The sequence below is a fragment of the Larimichthys crocea genome, chromosome XXIV (assembly GCF_000972845.2).
Source record: "Larimichthys crocea isolate SSNF chromosome XXIV, L_crocea_2.0, whole genome shotgun sequence".
NCBI classification, from domain to species: Eukaryota; Metazoa; Chordata; class Actinopteri; family Sciaenidae; genus Larimichthys; species Larimichthys crocea.
This window is the reverse complement of record NC_040034.1, coordinates 16,067,133-16,086,737: the sequence shown is the minus strand read 5'-3', so window position 1 is coordinate 16,086,737 and position 19,605 is coordinate 16,067,133. Positions and strand designations below refer to the sequence as shown.

The window sequence follows — 19,605 nt, the reverse complement described above, 5'->3', positions numbered from 1 at the left end:
TGAGCTCAGTGGGTGGAGGGGTGTCTTATTCTATTTCCTGCGATTGTGGTTGGGGCACTTCCTTTGTTTAAACAAATACAGGAAATGTTGTCTGGACTCACATGAATGTCCTTGGCACTCATCATCCTGTACAGTCAGGCTACTTAAACGCACACAGGTGATAAACAAGTGTGCCCAGATCTACTTTGCAACAATAACAACCATGATTACACTGCTTTGTTAAATACTCGATTCTTTATTACAACATTCTACAGTCTGTTATTTCTCTATGAATAACAGACCGTTGCTATGGACACAGTTCTGATCACAGACTCTGGAGGACCACAGTCGACACAATAAAATAATTTTAAAGCAGACTTGTAATCAGGTGAATGGTGTCTCTGTCATTCCCAGTCACCTATGCCTTTTCTCGCACTATGTGACTCACCACAGACTATTTCATTGATTCACTGAAACTGGAACATATTTTATGGAGAACATGTTTTTTGGTTTCCGCGCTGATGCACATCAACTCTCTGTGATTTACAGAGTTTACTGATGGATGTTGAAGTAAACTGCTGCGAACTATACAGTATCTGCTGTAAAGCAAGTAAAAGTGCTCAACAAGCAGAATGTACTCATAATCATAGACATATATACATAGACGCCGCATTGAGCGCTGAATCGTACGTCGACGTACATCATCACAGTAACAGTGTTACACACATTAGTAGCTGTAAACACTCAGCATTAGAAAAATACATACGTTGGTTTGGTGCTTACATAAGGAGTAAACATTTATAATCATCACTTTAAAAGTTACATACGTTGTTTTTGGTGCCTGTTTGTTTCCCAGATATATTAGTGTGTGTGTGAATGGGTGTATAAGAGGCATTAACTTAAAGAACTTTGTAGAAAGGCGCTTTATGAAGTTCAGTCCATTTCCTTGTATTAGTTTACTGGCAGATCTGCCTTATCCAATATGGCGGACCCGTTGACGTATCGCGACCAACGACCAACCCGCTCAATGCGGCGTCTATGTATATATGTCTATGGTCATAATACCAGCGCTGTTTTGGGGTGCATGTTATCGCCAAGGTGGCACTGCTGTGCTTGCTAATGAAGTAGCCATCGTGTTTGCTAGCTTATTCGTTGTCACAATGTTTTGTGATACATAACAGCTAACTCAGAGTTCAAAGTACTGGGGGTTATTAGTGTGCGAACCAGAACTGGACAAGTGGGCAATGTCATTTGGTCATTTCAGTGATTTACCGTCTCCGGGTGGAGCTGTTTTGTTTGTTTCGTGCAGCACTTAAACCAGCTAAGCCACAGTGCCAATGTAACTAGGCTTAGCAGCCTCTATGGTCATAATGTGGTGAAAAGACTAAAGGTGACACTGACGGAAGCTAAGAGGAGAAAATGAGTGACTGAGTAAGGAGCTGCCAGATATTGGGGGGAGTTTGTGGAATAAAATGCTGAAAAACAGACACCAAGCTGGGCTCCTTGCTGTTGGATTATTGGCTGCCAATACATTTTTTTTGCTTTGTGTTTTCCATATATTCCATAATACAAAGCAGGTTCAGTACCACTCTTTCAAAAGCAATTTTAAATCTTGTTTGTAAGAGAGTCTGTTTTTGGGCACTGCACATGAAGGAGAAGGAAATAATAGTTTCAAGTTTTACTGACGATCACGCAGTCAGAGGTACAATTGAAAACATATAAAGTATATTACATCATTAGACACAATATAGTAGTAATAATATGCCATTTGATGATTAAATGTATTCATTGCAACTATAAACATTTTTTTAAAATATAGTTTTTGTTTTTTAAAATAATTTGTTAGTTGACTGCAGTCCCTGTGGGAGCCGGATGGCAAAGGTCACAAGTACATCCTGTAGCAGCTATTGTGTGTCCATTCACAGCATCCATTTGAAATGTCAAAGTGCTTCTGAGACTCTGACCCCTGCATGTTCATGTATTGTAAGACACCACAATTAAGGGAGTCAGCTTAAATGCCTAAAGGCCTAGTTGGGCCGGAGACATCTGGAGAAGCAGTCAAAACAGTGCAGAGCCTGCCATTGTTTTCTATAGCAAAAACGGAACTGGTCAGCAGGGGAGAAAAAAAGAACCCATAACTGCTGCTAAACATGGTTTCCGTCTTTAGTTTGTGTCCCAAACAGGATACAGGAGCATGAATGTTAGTTTCAGACCCTGACCACTTGTTTTTGGATACGAATGGACAACCACGCATTGGTCACATTTTATCCCAAACCTCACAGGGAACTTCTGGGTCATCTAATTTGTTGATCTCCATGGCAGTTATGTTGTTTTTGGTACTGCTGCTCGCCAACAGCTTTGAGGGTATCTCTGGAGCTGGACAGGAGACGCTCTGCACCTCTAATGCCTGCTACACCCTGAATATGGTCAATGGGAGCTTTGAGACGGCCAATCAAAACTGTACGTATAATGGAGGTTATCTGATGACAGTCAGAGACAGAGAAGAAGAGGATGTGCTGCGTTTGCTTCTCTCACAGATCAAAAGACAGCATCGGGAAAAGGGGTTTAAATTTTGGATTGGATTAAAACGGCACAGTGGCGACTGTCTGTCATCTGATCAAGAGACCAAGAGTCTCAGGGGATTTAAGTGGGTATCTGGGGAGGAAGATTCCCACTACTCCAACTGGGAAAAAGAACCTGCCAACACATGCATGGAGAGGTGCGTGATGGTTCGAGATAAACAACTTAAATGGACAGCTGGAAGTTGCAAAAGCAGTATTTTTTATGCATGTAAGTTTTACTTTAAGGGAATGTGCAAACCTTTAGCTCTGTCGGGGCCAGGAGAAATCACCTACACACTGCCCTTCTCACAAGAGCCACAAAGACTTGAAATGCAGTCGTTGCCTTTAGGGACATATGCTGACATTTCATGTAGTGACACACAGCATGATACTTTATGCATGTTTATGGATGGCGTCTATCATTGGAAGGACCCTGGTCCATTTTGCAAGCAAAATTGTATGATCAACAACGGCGGATGTGAACATTTGTGCCATTCAGGTACAGATCAGGTCCACTGCTCTTGTAAAGAAGGTTACTCCCTGGATAAGAATGGATTCACTTGCAGGACAAAAGAGTTGTGTCCAAATGGCTTTCAACTGGATGCAGACCAGCGCACCTGCTCTGACATTGATGAGTGCCAGTCACAAATCTGTGAGCATTTATGCATAAATACTCATGGTAATTACACATGCGTGTGTAAAGATGGCTACCAGATGGTGGGCGGTAAGTGCAGTGACATAGACGAGTGCACACAACGGAAATGTGAGCATGGTTGCTCGAACAGCATCGGATCCTACTCTTGTTACTGCAGGCAGGGCTTCACTTTATCTGAAGATGGCCACTCATGTGTCGACACAAATGAATGCGTCAGCAATCGCTGTCAGTTTAAATGCATCAATACTAACGGCAGCTTCTTGTGCACCTGTCCACAAGGTTTCCATGTGGAGACTGATGGATTGACTTGCACTCCAGAAGTGACAGAAACATCAGTTCCTTCATCAGAGTCTTTGACCAGAACCACAGTTGAGCTCCAACACCAGTCTCCTCACACTGATGCACCACCTCCTGAGCTGGTGAACATCACACAAAGCAACACATCCTCGGTGGCGAGTTTTGCCAAGACATTTAATTCCAGGGTGATAATCTGTGTCCTCGGGTCAGTCATCCCTCTGCTGATTTTGGTAGCAGTGACTCTGGCTATTATGATTTTTCGATGCAGTCGCACCAAAAAAGAAGCCAAGAAAAACACCACTACAGATGGCTACTGTTGGGTGTCCTCTGGTTTGGATCCACGATTAGAAAAACTGTATGAGTCCATTTTGACTGATGATCTATGACCTGATAGTGAGGGAGAAGACTGTCTTCATGGATTGTTATGTTAATTTATGTTATTTATGTTATTGCAAGCTCTCGAGGCTAGACTATGAGTTGTTGTAAATGATTACATATCAAATCACAAATCAGAAAAAAAAGTCTTTATTGTTGTTATTGTAAGTTGATTTGATTAGATTTGATGTTGTTCACAGTTAGAAAGACAATATTGTATATAGAGTAGAAACACAGTGGGTAAAATATTAATAATATGGTGAATTTGTCAAGAAGTAACACAGTGCTGTGGAGGTGTTGGTGCAAAAGGGCAGTTATGGAGAGGATGTGGGGGGCTGAGGGTGTAGAAATGTGAGTTTGAACTGGATTCCAGATGATTTCAAAAGGTTTTGATTTGGGTTTAACAGAAAGAAAGTTGTACCAGGAAGTAATGTTGAAAGTGAGCATTTTAATAGTAGTAACATTTTCTGTTATTTTGCCAGTAGGCATGTTTGAGTAATGTACAGTATGTACCACACCACCACTGTCAGTTCACTAAACCTGTGATCAGCTCCTGGCAAAGAACATATCATTCTTACTGCTTCATTTAGACTTAAAGATTATATATTGTGTTCCAATATCACATGGCAATAATGAAGGAGAATTTAGATAGTTTACTTAAAACTGCAGTAATGTGCTGTGTATTTTTTCGGCCATTTAGGGGCAGCAACACCTTTCACATCATCACATTTTTGCATGGTTGTTTGATCCATTGTTATTTTAAAAACATAAAATGTCACGTCACCAGATCATGTCATGTAGCGAAGTTAAAAGTACAATATGTACATTTAAGATGTTGTAAAGTACTTCAGAATTGTATTAAATTATTATTATAAAGAAGTTGAGCACAGGGATGTATTTGGACACAAATCAACTGACAACAACTGTTTACTTTATAAAAGGAGTTTGCACGTCTGATGCTGGTGTAAATATATTGTAATGATAAACACATGTACATCAGAGCATCAAAGCAATATGTTAAAGTCATGCTATGAGACAAAAACAAAATAAACTGTTTGTTCTAAAATATGAGTAGACTTTTTGCTCCTGTGTTTCTATTTTAATGATCGCTGCTTGTGCAAGCCTTGGAAAATTTCAGTAGTTAAAGTTTATCTCGTTTCCTTCCCGTGTTTAAGTCTGTCATTGTCCTGAAGGGTGTTGCTTCCTGAGTCCATATCCACAGGTTCTTAATCCTCCACAATTTTACCCAGCCAGCATTATAAGGTGATCTGCTGCATACCATCATGACCATGTTTGTGCCAGTGAAGGTAAAGGCATTCATTACTTTGATGCAAGCTATTTTTTTATTGTCCACCAAGGCAGGATTTTGCATGAAGCAAGATAGCACCTGTAGACCTTTTTGTACTGGGAGTGATTGCATAACTTTAAATCAAGAGAGACTGGATTTTAAAACAGCAAAGGAAGCATGCCGTAACAAGAATGGAGAACTGGTGACATTTCAGTTGGAGACAGATGAAAACATCCTTCATATTTTAAGTCAAGACCTATATGGAGACTTCTGGATTGGATTGCATTTACCAGATGGTGCCTGCAGCAACCTTTCAGCTCCACTAAGAGGCTATGAGTGGATCTCTGGCAGTATGCACAGGAGCTTTATTCCATCCTTCAGCACATGGAAAGACAGTGTTAAAGTCTGCTCTCCACGCTGTGTGTCACTTTCAAATGATCACAAGTTGACAGAGAGGCTGTGCTCGGACAAAACCGATGGGTTTCTGTGCAAAACTAAGCACCAAGATGCATGCCAGGCACAAGAAATATCAAATTCATTTTTTTTCCAAAGCTCTAAAGGCTGTTCAAGTGGCCCTTGTGAGCATACATGCACAGATGTAAAAGGAGGCTATGAATGCTCTTGTTTCAAAGGATATATGCCAGATAGCAAGGCCCCTAAGCAGTGCAAATTACACTGTGCACAACAGAAATGCCCTGTAGTAAACACTTATGAATGTCCTGTAGGCTTTATTCGTGAGGAAAATATGTGTATTGATGTGAATGAATGTGAAATGGATTATTGTGATCATAAGTGTATAAACACCTTTGGAAGTTTTGTGTGCTCCTGCAAAGAAGGATTTGTACTTAAACGTGAAGTGAAATGCACTGAAGCAGTGGACAGTAATGGTTTTGTCTTCACAACTCCTGCCGCAGTAGGTTTTGTTAAACCAACCCCCAATAATACAGTGAAGGGTTCTTTTGCTTCTGCCGGTGGTTTTCTCTGGATGTGGATTTTCATTGCTGTGGCCGTGGTAGTGCTTATATTTGTGATAAGGTTTTGTGTCGTTAAGCATCAGAAAAACAGAGAACAAAACTCCATTCAACAGTCTTCTTTTCCTGTAGACAATATTGAGTGTTAAATTCAGTCTGGAAAAAATAGCCCCACTGATCCCTTTAGTTTGAGTGACGTTTATCAGATGCCTGCAGTGGGTAACTTCTCAGAATAAACTGTGTTTTGAATCCCTGTTTTATGAATTTGGGTAATGCATTATAAATAACATCACTTATTATGAATACATGTAAGATGCAGGGGGGCTATTTTATAGTAGTTAGGTAGAAGTCAGTTCAATTTGGCTGAATTACTTGTATATAAATATAAGCAGTATTATGCAATTGCAGCATTAATACTTTAATGTTGCACTGTAGGAGTCCCAGATAGAGCTGAGAATTCATTTTGAAATACTGCTTGATTGCGGATCATCTGAACTGTTTTTATTTAATGTTTCATAATGCAAAATATTAATCTGAAACGCAATTATCAAATAAAGCTGCCCGATAAACAGTCAGGAGCTGTCGACCGCAGTCAAGCATAAAGTAAAATGGAGTTGAGTAGAGAACAGCTCCAGCTCCTTAATATGTTATACATTTGTACATATGCATTTAAATGTTTGTAAAATGTGAAAATTATAAGTCCATGAGAGAAATGGTATTGATGTGGGTGATTCCATTTTGTGGTCATAAGATGTCATGAAATTAAAAATGTGAATTCATTCAATTTAATGTTGTCATCATTCTTATCCTTACAGCACCATCTGCTGTTCGTTTCAACACATTGTTGCACCATTTACACACTTGGCTTTCGGACTTCCTAACAAATCTTTTTATTTTGAAATCCGTTGTTAGAGCAAATAGTTTATATATTTAGACATGTATGATTCTTTCTAGTGCAAACCTTGATGATTATTTGTTAAATGGAGACATTTAACAGAACATTTTTGTAAAAAACATTTATTTCCATTTCCTTTGTTCAGTTGTTTGCCTTTTTCATTATCTGCCTAATCCCTTGTGTTTATAACATTTACATTTAGTTATTTACTAGACGCTTTTATGCAACGCGACTTACAAAAATTGGAAACAATCATGGTAAAGTGCGACTAGGACTTGTTTGTGCAGCAATAAGTACTGCGACAGTTCTAGAGATTTAGAGATTTAGCATGTCCAGTTTTGGTAGTGCTAGTGCAGGAGGTTATATTTTATATTTACACACATGACTGTTATATTTGTTATAACATAAAGCATCAGTTTTATGCAAGTGTTGCAGTGCTGATGATGATTTAAAACTTATGATATTCTTGCAGCAATTGGACATATAACTGGACTTCTACCACAACTATGACTTCTTCAGAGAGTTCTACAGAGAGTTTACATATATACGTCTTAACACCTCTTTCTTTTTGTCTGTTATTCTTGCTTCCTGTTCGACTGTCTTTGTTTCTCTTTCACTTCCTGTTGAATATCCACAATGAGCTGATCACTGTGGAGTTTTACAGAGCTGTTTGACGATATTATATTATATTTTAGTCTTATTATAGTCTTTTTCTCTACATTTCTCTACATTAAGTAGATCCTTCCTCCTTTGCATCTGATGCTCCCTAAGATTCCTCCTCTCCTCACTGGTTGTAGGGACACATAAAAACACAGACAGACCCAGCACAAGTCACCAGAAGGCAGTCGACAAAGTCACTGGTTACAGTATCCTAGCACATTATCTGTATATCCTGTTACTATTGGGACATATTTTTAATATCTGGCAGCAGTTACTACTTACTGAAAATGCCTTATAGCTAAGTATCTACTCCTTAACAAGTACTCCAGAAACAAGTACTGAACATCTGCCTATTGTGACAACTTGCAGGGCTTAACCTGATTTTCCCAACCAAACCAGCTCTGAGATGACCCAGAAAGAGGAGAAACTTTGACCATCATTGAGTGCTGCTTTTATCTCATTCGGTCCTTGAGTTTATATGAGTCTGTTTCCGCTTCTGTCCAAGTAAATTAGCACACCAGATAAGACTGCTATTAACCAGTAATTCCAGCATGTAACCAGCAAGAAAACTCCCCAACTGTGATTGGACAAACACCTCATAAAACATGTGGGTGAACATGAAAGGTAACAGAAATCTCATCATGAAAATAAAATAATGAAAATCTTGTAAAGTGCTCGAGAAATTAGAACATGATAGAATAATTCATCTTTCATAAACATTATGATCTTATAATGAATAAAATGACTACAAATACATAAAGGCGTGGACCAAATCATTGTGAATATTACGAAAGTTACATATTTTTATTCTGTTGCCACTGTACTCCAACACGATGACTTTGCAATTTAGCAGCATTTTTTTTTTCCTGCAATATAACAATGACTCAGCTTTGATTTAAGGACTTGCTTTAGGCTCCAAAGCCCAACAATGGGTCAGGGTGGAAAGGGTCAAATGAATAATGAATTGCAGCTCTTAGTCCTTAGTTTTCAAAGATCAAAACATATTGATCTTAAATGTAAGATAAAGACGATTAAACTTTATAGATCGTTAAAAAATTTTAAGGGTTAGGGTTAGGGTTAAATATAAATTAAATACACGTTCACTTCAGGTTAGGTAATAACGCTTGCAAAATTGCAGTGTTAACTGCCATGCATAATTAGTATGATAAAGCATTTTGGTTTGAAGGCAAGGCAAAGCAAGGTCTTTGCATTACAAGTTAAACCTGATCATAAATCAACATCCATCCACACACTGTATTCTTTAAGGCTTCTGTGTGGCCTCATTCCACCTTTGTTGATACCATCCTGTGTGTGACTAAGAGAGTTCATATTGTAAAATAGGAGTGTAGTGTTGATAAGACCGGGTGGTACAAACCCAGCCTGGATTTCACCGGTTATGGCTGACAAAACCTCACCTCTGCCTGTAATGGTCTTTTGTGGACTCGGTTGGCCAATCACAACAGGAGGAGTTCACTTTTTTGTGAGGGAACAAACAGGGGATAAAAAGGGGGGGCTGGTTGCCTTGTATGAGTGGAGACAATGTTGTTTTGTCTACATTTATGTTCTTGTTTTTATTGTGAACATTTTTTTTCTGTTTTCATTCTGACATGTTATCTAACACACCTGCATCATGACATATGCAGCCTGTGTAATAAAGTTAATAATTAGTAGTGTGTAATACATTTATTGTTATTATTGGGGGGTGTTTTATAAGCATGTGTGCACGCTGTATGATGAAACGATACATGATGAAACCTTTTGAGGGGAGAGGCCTGAGATAGGAGGGCTTTTTGCCCTGAGTTCAGACTCACAGACATCACCTTCCTCTATGATTCTGCCTCATCAGCAAGTCTGTCCTCCTTCTCACCTCCACCTTTTTCTAAACATCTATAATAAGCTAAACTATCTGACTGACGGAGCCTGTTTGTGGCTTTCTCCACGATGCAACACAGTGTGAATCTGATCCTGTGAGGTCACGCTCAGGTAAAAATGTTTTAAAGTGTTTAACGTCACGGACGTCTGCCAACGTAAACAGGAAGTGAAAGCCGTCTCCCCTTGCGTCGTCCAATCAGAAAGTAGGCGTCAGTACACCGCAGCGTGTGATTGGTTCAAAGTTTGTCCCCCCTTCGCTGCTCGTATAAATAACAACAAGCGACACTCGGGCTAGCATGTGGAGCAGGGACCTGTTAGAGAAGTAGCTCGTCTTCACCGATATTTTTAAGGCAACAGCATTGCAGGTACAAGCAGCAGCATGTCGGTGGACAGCGTGTTTAGGACCCGCTCTCTCGGTGTGGCCGCCGAGGGTCTTCCCGATCAGTATGCCGACGGCAAAGCAGCGAAGGTCTGGGAGCTGTACATCGGAGACACGCAGAGTAGGACGCAGGAATACAAAAGCTGGGTGCTGTCTTTGCTCAGAGAGCAAGGGGTGAAGAAAGTGCTAGATGTAGCCTGCGGAACAGGGTAAATATCATGCAGGTTGTTGGAGCTCTCAGCTCATGTGAAGGTCCCACAAATGCCCCTTAAATCTTTGCTCAATTTAATGAATACACTCGCGTATCAGCAAATCAAACACTCCTAATCCAAACCTTTATGCCTTTCCTATAATTGCACAACTCAGTGTTTAATTCGGCATTGATTGTGCAATCCAATCTGCATTATTTCAATAAAATCTATTTCTTTATTTGTTGCAGGTAGTAAGATGAGATAAATATATATATATTCAGAAGCTGCAATGCCAAATCAAGACACACTTCTATTAAATGTGTACCCAATTGAAGTCTGCACCCAGTGCTATGTTTGTTGTGCAAGATGTGAAGTATTACATGTTGCACATGAATGCTCTCCCAACTTTGTGAATGGGTGTGGCCATGTTGAAAGTGCACTATGCTTATGCACCTTCATAACAGGGTCTAATTTTGTAAGATGTAAATCTAGCTTTTTGTTATTTATGTTTCATAGAGCTGTGGAGATTTAACCTGTGTAAAATCATCATTTTATTTTGTTGTGCACAGGTTCAGATAATGCCTGATGCAAAAAGTCAGTTTTGTTCTATGGTAAGTACATTTGAGCTCAGGAAGTTAGTTTGACTTTCCTGAAATTTCAGCCCGCTGACCCGTTTAACTCCAGACAAAAATCCGGATTAGACAAGAGAGAGCGATGAATGAATTGTGCCGAGTTGCACCAGCCACTGTGCCAGCAGCAGTCAGTGACTGGGACCACAAGCTCAGACATGTTGATTAAAAGTGTTTTTGTGGTACAGCTAAGAAGGCTTATATGGCCTAAACAAGTCAACTGTAAGTCAGCAACTGTAATGTCTGTGCTGTGGAGTGTGTAGGGGGTCAGTGGTTGATAAACTGGATCTGGGTCGCTGCAGGGAGTTTTGACTGGTTCCCTGCAGTCTGTTTGCCCCTGCTGATAGTGTATCTGTGCTCTGAGAGAGCATCAAGGCCATTGACAAGAAGACATACATACATTAACCTGTCTACCCTACTGTTCACCCCAAATTGGTCTTGATTTATTTAATCATTTGGCATGTTGGCATGTTGATTTACAGCCAACATTTCATTACAGCCACTTCTGATTAGCTGGCAACTATTGAATAGTTAATAATCTTTATCATAACCTCATTTTCAAAAGGAAACATTGTTAAGCTTCTTTATCTCTCAGAGCACTGACTGCTGGTATATGTTCATCCAGTATGGAGAGAATCAGCACACAGACTCTGATCCCATTACATAGTGTGTGTAGCACGGCCATCTGGGGTGATGTAAACACGCCGCTCGTATTGGAATGAGGTTACAAATGGCCTCACTATTTTTGGCTGTCTAAATGTGCATGTGATGCCAGGATTTCCAGTTGTTCTGTCTTTAGATTTAAAGGCAACTTGTACAAGAGCAGGCTAAGCCGCAGAGCTTTTCTTCGATTAAGGATTTAATCATCATTATAACATTCATATGATTTACCTTTGTTTGAACCTTTTTAGAGGATTTATTTTTTCTTACTGCCTTTTGTTTTCCCTACCGATTTAGTGAATCAAAGCTTTTGAAAAATGTTGCCTTAACCTCAATTACAGGATTTAATTTGAGCTGCAATTGTTCTCTGTTGGTTCGTTTGATCTCACTGCATACAGACTGTTATCAAATTTCTTTTTTATTAAAAAAAAAAAAAAAAAAAATAAATATATATATATATAGTATATATATATATAGATATATAATATATATATATATATATATATATATATAGCTCAAAATCACAATCTGAACATTCAACACCGCCTGTCCTTACACCCTCAGTTACCCTCTTAACGGGTAATGAAGAGCGACATCCCTCTGGACAGATATGCACTAGCTTTTTGTCATTTCTTCCATTGTTGTTTGCAGTTGTAGATTATCTTGAAGTTACACAGATGTTGTTAATGATTGCACTGTGCCTCTTTTTTCACATCATCGGGCAAAAGTGATCTGGCTGTTTTTTTTTTTTTTTTTTTTTTTTTTTTTTTTACATGCACCACGCATAAATTAGAATTTTCCCATTGTTGAACATTAACTCACAACTAGTTACTATTTGGAAAGAGAAACAGAAGAGGGTTTTTGGGCCTGTGTTCATGCCAGACTTTAAGCATGTGGAGGTACTACCTATCAAATCTCTAACATCTCTTTATAGCTGTTAAATCTGACTCACTCTGAACAAGCTGCACTGCTGGTTGAAGATGAGGATGGGTAGATGACAGTAATGTTGGTATAAGCGTAAAAGCACACATAAAGATCATCTGTTGAGACATAAAGCCATCAAGGGTTAGTGCTTGTATTTAAAGAGAATTTAAAGAGCATGTTTTTTTGCTTTTTCTTTTTGCAGAGTTGACTCCATTATGCTGGTGGAGGAGGGGTTTAATATGGTGAGTGTGGACGCCAGCGACAAAATGCTCAAATATGCACTGAAATCAAGATGGGAGAGGAGAAAAGAACCAGCATTTGACCAGTGGGGTACGTCATCTTTCATTCTGTTAAGATTAAATCATCAAATTAAAATGCTCACAGCCGAGTGTGATATTTTAAGTCTGTGTATTTTCACACTGAACTCCTGCAGAGTTCATCAGGTGACGTCCTCATGTTTTTTATGTCTTACAATTTTTCCTGTTCATCCTCAGTGATTGAAGAGGCCAACTGGTTGACGCTATCAGACGATATTCAGAAACCAGGGGCTGGATTTGATGCTGTTATCTGCCTTGGCAACTCATTTGCCCATTTACCAGACTTTAAAGGTATGTTAGAGACAAAGGGACAGATCCATTTCTTCCATTTTTTTCCTATTTTTATATTGTTCTTGAATTTTGTCAGTAAGATTACAAACTTTTCTCTAGATTCTGAATCACAATAATCAACCAAGATAGATCTCCGTTAATGATGTTGTCTTGCTCTTAGGGGACCAGAGTGACCAAAAGTTGGCCCTTCAGAACATTGCCAGTATGGTCAGACCGGGTGGCATCCTCATTATTGACCACCGTAATTACGACTACATCCTGGAGACCGGCCGGGCGCCACAAGGCAAAAATATCTACTATAAGGTAATTAACTTAATAACGGTAATTAACGTTTAATTGGATAATTATGTAAAACATCCAACTTCAATCCATGTATCCAAATTTCTTCTGCAATCTTTCTAATCCATGTTACATATTATAACGCTTGCAATACATCTACACACGCGTGTATAGCCCGAGTAAAACATGTTGTGTTGTGTTGTGTTGTGTTGGTGGGAAGCCAGAGTGGGATCGCACGCAGTGAAGCTTCTTCCTGTCAAATGAAAAGAATCAGTTGGTGGCTCCATGTGTTTCCAGGAAAATCACATGGCTGTCCACATGATCCTCAGGCCAACGGTGCGAGTGAGCAGCAACAAAGACTGCATTTGTTTATTTCAGTGTAGTACCTGTTACGTAAAGAACTGATTGATTGTGCATGTTTTTAGAGGGTGTCCTAGTGCCTCAACAGTAAAACACCAAGAATCTACTGGTACATTTAACTGTTCTTTCTCAACCATTGTGACCATGTTGTTGTTCTTTTCCAACACACTTAATTTTGGAGTGATTCCCCAAGAAAAGTAAAATGCATTACAAGCTAAGTCAAAGTAGGACAAAAGCATCAGCCTGAATGGTTCATAAAAAGATGATTTTCTTTTGTCCAACTTTCTGCATTATATCTGGCTCTACGTTAGGCGTTGGACAGACAGTATTGTTCATGAGTGGTTTATTTACACCATCCCTAGCAGCAGCTGAGTTTAAGACCTAAATCTCTATTCAGAGCCTGCAGGATATTATGAGATTTACAATGAAATTGGCCCCAGAGAAACAGAAGGAAATGTGCGTGGAATCGTCGACTTTTTTTCGCAAATACAGAGAAAAACAGATGATGTGAACAGCACTGAGGGGAAAAAGACCATTTGTGAAGATGGGAAAATAATTTCATGTATACATATCCTACTTAAAATAATGTGTAGCGTCTACATCACTGCTAAATGACTATCTTTTCTAATGTAATGTAGTACCATGAAAGCATATGTTTGATATCCCACATATAAAGTTGAATTAAACAGCCAATCCTGTATCTTTTTTTATTCTAATCTAAAAACTAAAAGATGTAATGAAGAAATATAAAGACATGACAGAAGGTGCCAATAGCAATGAGCCATATTTGATTTATTATTCATTTTCCTCCAGACAAGTTCTATATTCTTTAATCCAGCCAAAGTAAGAACTATCCAGCTGGAAGGCCTAAATATGAATACTAAGTCAACAGTCGCATGCGACAGCAAAATCCACTTATGATGCCTTTTTAGTCCCACAGTCTGCTCTCGTGGTCCAACTGTGTACTCAGCAACAGTAAGAGCAACTTACTGGTTCTCGCTTCTCATCAGGCATCAAGCGTTTTTTTATTTTTTTTTATTTGTGCTTATTACTTATCAACGTGCTTGTCATAAATGTGTGTGTGTTGTGTTGCAGAGTGATCTAACTCAGGACATCTCCACCTCAGTGCTGTGGGTCAACAGCAAGCCCCATATGATCACTCTGGACTACACCATCCATGTGCCCCAAGCCGCCATCCACAATCTTCCTGAGGTCAGGTAGGTTAGTGCCCTGAAAATGTAGCACAGAACAGTCATGGCAGCATGAAAGTGCTGTCCTGTCATGGTAGGAGACCCCTCACTGTAATACTATGGTTCAAACCACAGCTGTTTAAACTAAAATCCTTGATAAAATATACATTTTCTTATTTTTGATATCTTGATTGAATACATGTACAATACACTTTTTTGGCTAATTCAGTGAAATAAATACTTGAAAAATTATAAGTATTATTAAGTATTTCATCAAGTTCAGTCAAAAGTTATATTAAGTATTATTAAGTATTTCATCAAGTTCAGTCAAAAGTTATATGAAAATCTGACATACATCAAAGTTTCCTAACTTCAACCATGTCAACTGAGTCTCAACCATTAAACATGCACTGACAACAATGTGTCAGTCTTTCCACAACCCTTTAAATGCTTTAAAGGGTTTGTCTTTAGTGTTTGCGGAGCGGTTTGCACATTTGTCACAGTCTGGGCTGTTGTGAAGACTCTTTGTATAATGCTTTTGAGATCCCTCACGGTCAAGGTCAATAGACACCAGACGTGTTAGACACAATAAAAAGTACCTTTTTATTTAGTGTTTGGAGGAATTCTTATGTGTGCGTACTCTTTTTTTGTCCTCCCCAGTAAATTCCGTCTGTCCTACTACCCTCATCGTCTGGAGAATTTCAAAGCTTTGCTGAACGAGGCCTTCAACGGCAAATTGGAGCACAGCGTCTACGGAGATTTCAACACCTATGTCCCCGGCCAGACCAAAGCCCCGTGCTACTTCATCCACGTCTGTAAGAAGACAGCCTGAGAGCCCTACCCACCTACTTACTACACACACATTGCTAGGAAAACAATAGCTCTTTGTCCTGTTTAAGTCCCAACATGCTCCTCCAGATATGGGCAAAATTATCTCTATCTGAAACATGTTTTCAAAATATTTCATCTTAGATTTCTTGTAAAGGAAGTAACCCTCTTTTTTTAGGAATGCTGGAAAGTACACAAAACTTTTTAGATTTAGATTCACTTTATCAAATGATGATCACATGAGCACTAAAGTCACCCCGTTAGTGTTAATACATGAGCATACAGGGTGGCAATGCCAGTTGATAGGTGGCATTATTATGAACATTTTGTCATTTTTTTTATGGCCTGGAAAGTTGAAATTCATACAATTTACGTCATTTTCTCTGATCATTTTAAGATTATGTATGCTATAAAAGCAACAGAGTCACTCTTACTTCACTAGGAACAATTGGTTGACACTGATCTGGACTTAAAAAACAGTGTGTTCCTTAAATTCCCAAATAGTAACAGTCTTAAACGGTCAAACTGAGTTTGAAAAATATATTCCAAATGTGCTGGACCACTGTTTAGCCCACATCTGGTATCTTCACAATGTGCCGTGTGTTGTTTTTGTATTTTCCTTGTCTCTGCTTCCCACCTCTCTGAACTTCGATATCCAAAATCAACAATCAAATGGTGCTGCACATTAGTGTTGTTGTTCATGATGGAATACTTGACATTAATAACCAGTAGAGTGCTAAGATATATATCATATATAAGTTTACCACAAGAGTCTTAAAAACACAGATGAAGCATCCGTGTTTTGTGAATACGGTCACGGTTCTTTTCTTTGTATCTTTGAGCTGAAAAAGGAGAAAAACAGCTGATCTAATTTCTTTGAGTTCAGGCACAGCATGGTGGCAGTTTGAATATTTCAATTCATTAGCCTTATTTTTATGCGAGCCCCCACATATCTAACTTCATTTTGTTCGATTATCTTGCACAGTCACTGGCATCACTTAAACCAGACCTGAGAACAGGTAGTGAAGATTGTGAATCACGGTGACGACCTTAACAGGTCTAGTTAACCTGTTTGGAGCAGCGTACTGACTGTCAGTCCAGTCAAGGTTCCTCCACCCTGAAGTGCCCTTGACTATCATAAGCTCCAGAACAGAATGACCTCTGAAAAACAAATCAAGAGATTTTACACTTGAGAATGTCTCAAGGCTTTTTTTGTGTTTTTCTTTAACTGATATCAAGTTTTTCTTATTTTGTAGTAGAATTAATTTTGTTCTTTACTGGAGCCAAAAACAGCCTTTACATTTGTACTAGTAATTACCCGCTAACGAACCTGCAACAGGGGTCGAGTGTCAGCCATTAAAGGTGACAATAAAAAGTCCCATTAAAGATTAATCCCAAACGACTAACCCGTGACTCTAAGCTTTTAAACACTTTATAAAATTGTATCAACCAAAGATTATTAAACAAGTTTTTTTTATTTGCTAAATTTCTTTGCCAAAAGCGGGAAAAACTTGAATGCTATCAATTATGCTGCACAGTCCATGTCTCAAACAATGAAGTTTAGCCAAACAACGAGAGGAACATGGTGTAACAATCATTTATTTTGACGTATTATCCAGGGTCAAAATTGTTTTGCTTTGATACCAAATGAGAAAGGAGCTCTACCGGAGAGAAATCAAATATTATTGCTACCGCTGCTGTTTGCCGAAGCAGGACCGCATGGAGCATTCAGACGTTGTGCCAGTGCCTCATGTAGAACAAAATGTACGGTACACATTAGTTTGTGATCAGCAATAGGTTCAGAATGTGGTAAGAATGGCTGTATGTTTGAGTGGGTTTGAAAGTTTATGTAGATATAAAACTATTTTAGAAAAGTCTTATGTTGCCAATTCTTAACAAAAAAAAGTGTCAAATTTTTTCATAACATGACAATGATTACTGGATAACTGGATTCTTTTGCATGAAATAAAAAACATATTTGAAATAGCTAACCTGATTGTCGCATTTTTGTTTTTAGTGATGTGTTTCTGTGACATACAAGACAAAAAAAAACAAACATTTGTTCCGACATAGATGAGAATAACAATTGTTCTCTATTTTCTCTAATTGATTGCCCTATTATATTATCAGAACTTTTAATGGATGGATTTAGTATACTGTAATTAATAGTAATAACCTGGCTGATTGAAATTGTCTTAGACCAGTGTTTCTCAATCCTGGTTTCAAATGCAGGGCAGTGGTCCCCGAAGACCAGGATTGAGAAACACTGTCTTAGACAATGCATCAAATTCAAAACAAGTGAGTGTGTCGTCTGTGAGTTTGCAGATATGTACTGTGCCAGCCTCCGATTCTGATTTAAATGCTTTGGTTACATGTAAAGACCCCTCACTGGATCAAACTGTGTTCATCTAATGAAATGATTTAGATTCATTTAAAAGGAATGAATTCATCCAGATATTAAAACAGCCGCTATCTCCACAAATGTGGCAAAAGTTCTCTAAATGTTGTCGGGGTATCGACAGTATTAACTGATACAGTAGGTTAGTCGTTGTAATTGGTCACAATTCTAAAATTAAAGCCTGAAGAAACGTGTCTCTAATCTTACGCCTGAGCTCTGATTGCTTGACCGTATGTCATGCAGTACAAGAAAATGATCACTCAGAATACTTTATGCACAGAAAAACAGTAGGACAGGATGGATGGTACCAATAAAACCACCACACCTTGTATCACAATCACCTTGTACCTCTTTTCACTGTAACCAGCTCACAGTAACATTCAAGGACTGCAATTCTATAGTCCAGCAGATTTGTGCAAATAAAACTATTATATATTATCTACTTTACATTTGCAATACACACAGATCTTTTGATGTTCATCACATCTGAGTCCAACAGTTAATTGGAAAGGAAGTTTAATCCATGGTCACTAAGGCTAACTGTGGATCAGTCAAGATATTTGTGCTTTTGAAATCAGTATGAGAACAAAAAATACCAGAATTTCACTGTGTTTTGAGAATCACAATTGTGGAGAAGCAACTGATGAAAACTGTATATCAGAGTGAACAATTTCTAGACATTTTATGGCAGTAAATGCTGTGTTATACCATCAAAACGAGATCCTAATACCCACATAAAGAGGCTTCATCATCCCCAATGTGTAGAATACAGGTTTGACACAAGAGGGCAGTGTTACATTACATGTAACTCTTCCCACACAAGGTCCAAACTCTGATAACTTCTGCTTTTTGTCTTTTTTCTGCATGATACATTTTTTATCATCATACCATTGTGATACTTTAACTTAATCTAAACAGGTCTGAAATGTCTCATTTGATATTAATGACACTTGTCTGGTCTCACTTTTGTTTAATGGGATTGCTAAACTGTTTGATATCTTACTTTAAAGACCCAAGACCTTCACATTTAGTTTACTTCATCTCTGCTTTTTTGTGGAAGATTGAAACCTATAAAAACAACTGTTCTTTTTTTTTCTTTTACCTCTAGCTCTCTTTCTAGACGCTGCGGTAGCACATAAAAATTCAAAGAACACCAGAAAGTTCTTAGCCCCAATAAAACACACAGCTTCTTCGCCATCTGACATTTTGTCAGTGAGTGACACTTCCTGCCTTGTCTGTCTGACCTCTGAACATGAACTTGATCACCATCATCTCGCACGGCTTCCCTTGAGTGGAGCGTCTGGAGCTCATCTCATCTCATGTCTCCGAGGTATGCTATCAGACTCTGTGGTAGACGGCCGTGCAAGGAGCTGATACACAAACCAGATGTGAGAACCGTTTGCCAGATTTGGCTGCTCTGCTTTGCTTCGCTCCAGTTAGGGGAGTCAAAGTGGTCAACCATGACTGGCTTTACTGGGGAGGATCGCATTCACAGCACGTCATTGGCCAAATCAAACAAAAACAGAGCGAGCTGAGAGAGACAGATTGGCTGGAAAGAAGGAGATGGGTAATTATGATTAATAATGATTATAGAAAAGAGCCTTTA

At 38.8% G+C, this 19,605-nt stretch overlaps 3 protein-coding genes across 3 annotated transcripts; all 3 read left to right on the top strand.

The window, feature by feature from the left end:
- The first annotated feature begins 2,041 nt into the window (after positions 1-2,041).
- cd93 (CD93 molecule) lies at positions 2,042-4,920 on the top strand. The gene has a single exon (XM_010747929.3). The coding sequence runs from the start codon at positions 2,178-2,180 to the stop codon at positions 3,876-3,878; it is 1,701 nt and encodes a 566-aa protein (XP_010746231.2). The 5' UTR covers positions 2,042-2,177; the 3' UTR covers positions 3,879-4,920.
- A 74-nt stretch (positions 4,921-4,994) lies between these two features.
- LOC104932649 (endosialin) lies at positions 4,995-6,658 on the top strand. The gene has a single exon (XM_027275269.1). It carries the CDS (start codon positions 5,151-5,153, stop codon positions 6,273-6,275), a length of 1,125 nt encoding a protein of 374 aa, XP_027131070.1. The 5' UTR covers positions 4,995-5,150; the 3' UTR covers positions 6,276-6,658.
- A 3,156-nt stretch (positions 6,659-9,814) lies between these two features.
- Positions 9,815-17,592, top strand: gnmt (glycine N-methyltransferase). Its single transcript, XM_010747928.3, has 6 exons — positions 9,815-10,141; positions 12,539-12,666; positions 12,831-12,944; positions 13,105-13,247; positions 14,679-14,800; positions 15,434-17,592. The coding sequence occupies exons 1-6, from the start codon at positions 9,933-9,935 to the stop codon at positions 15,603-15,605; spliced, it is 888 nt and encodes a 295-aa protein (XP_010746230.1). The 5' UTR covers positions 9,815-9,932; the 3' UTR covers positions 15,606-17,592.
- Positions 17,593-19,605: the final 2,013 nt, after the last annotated feature.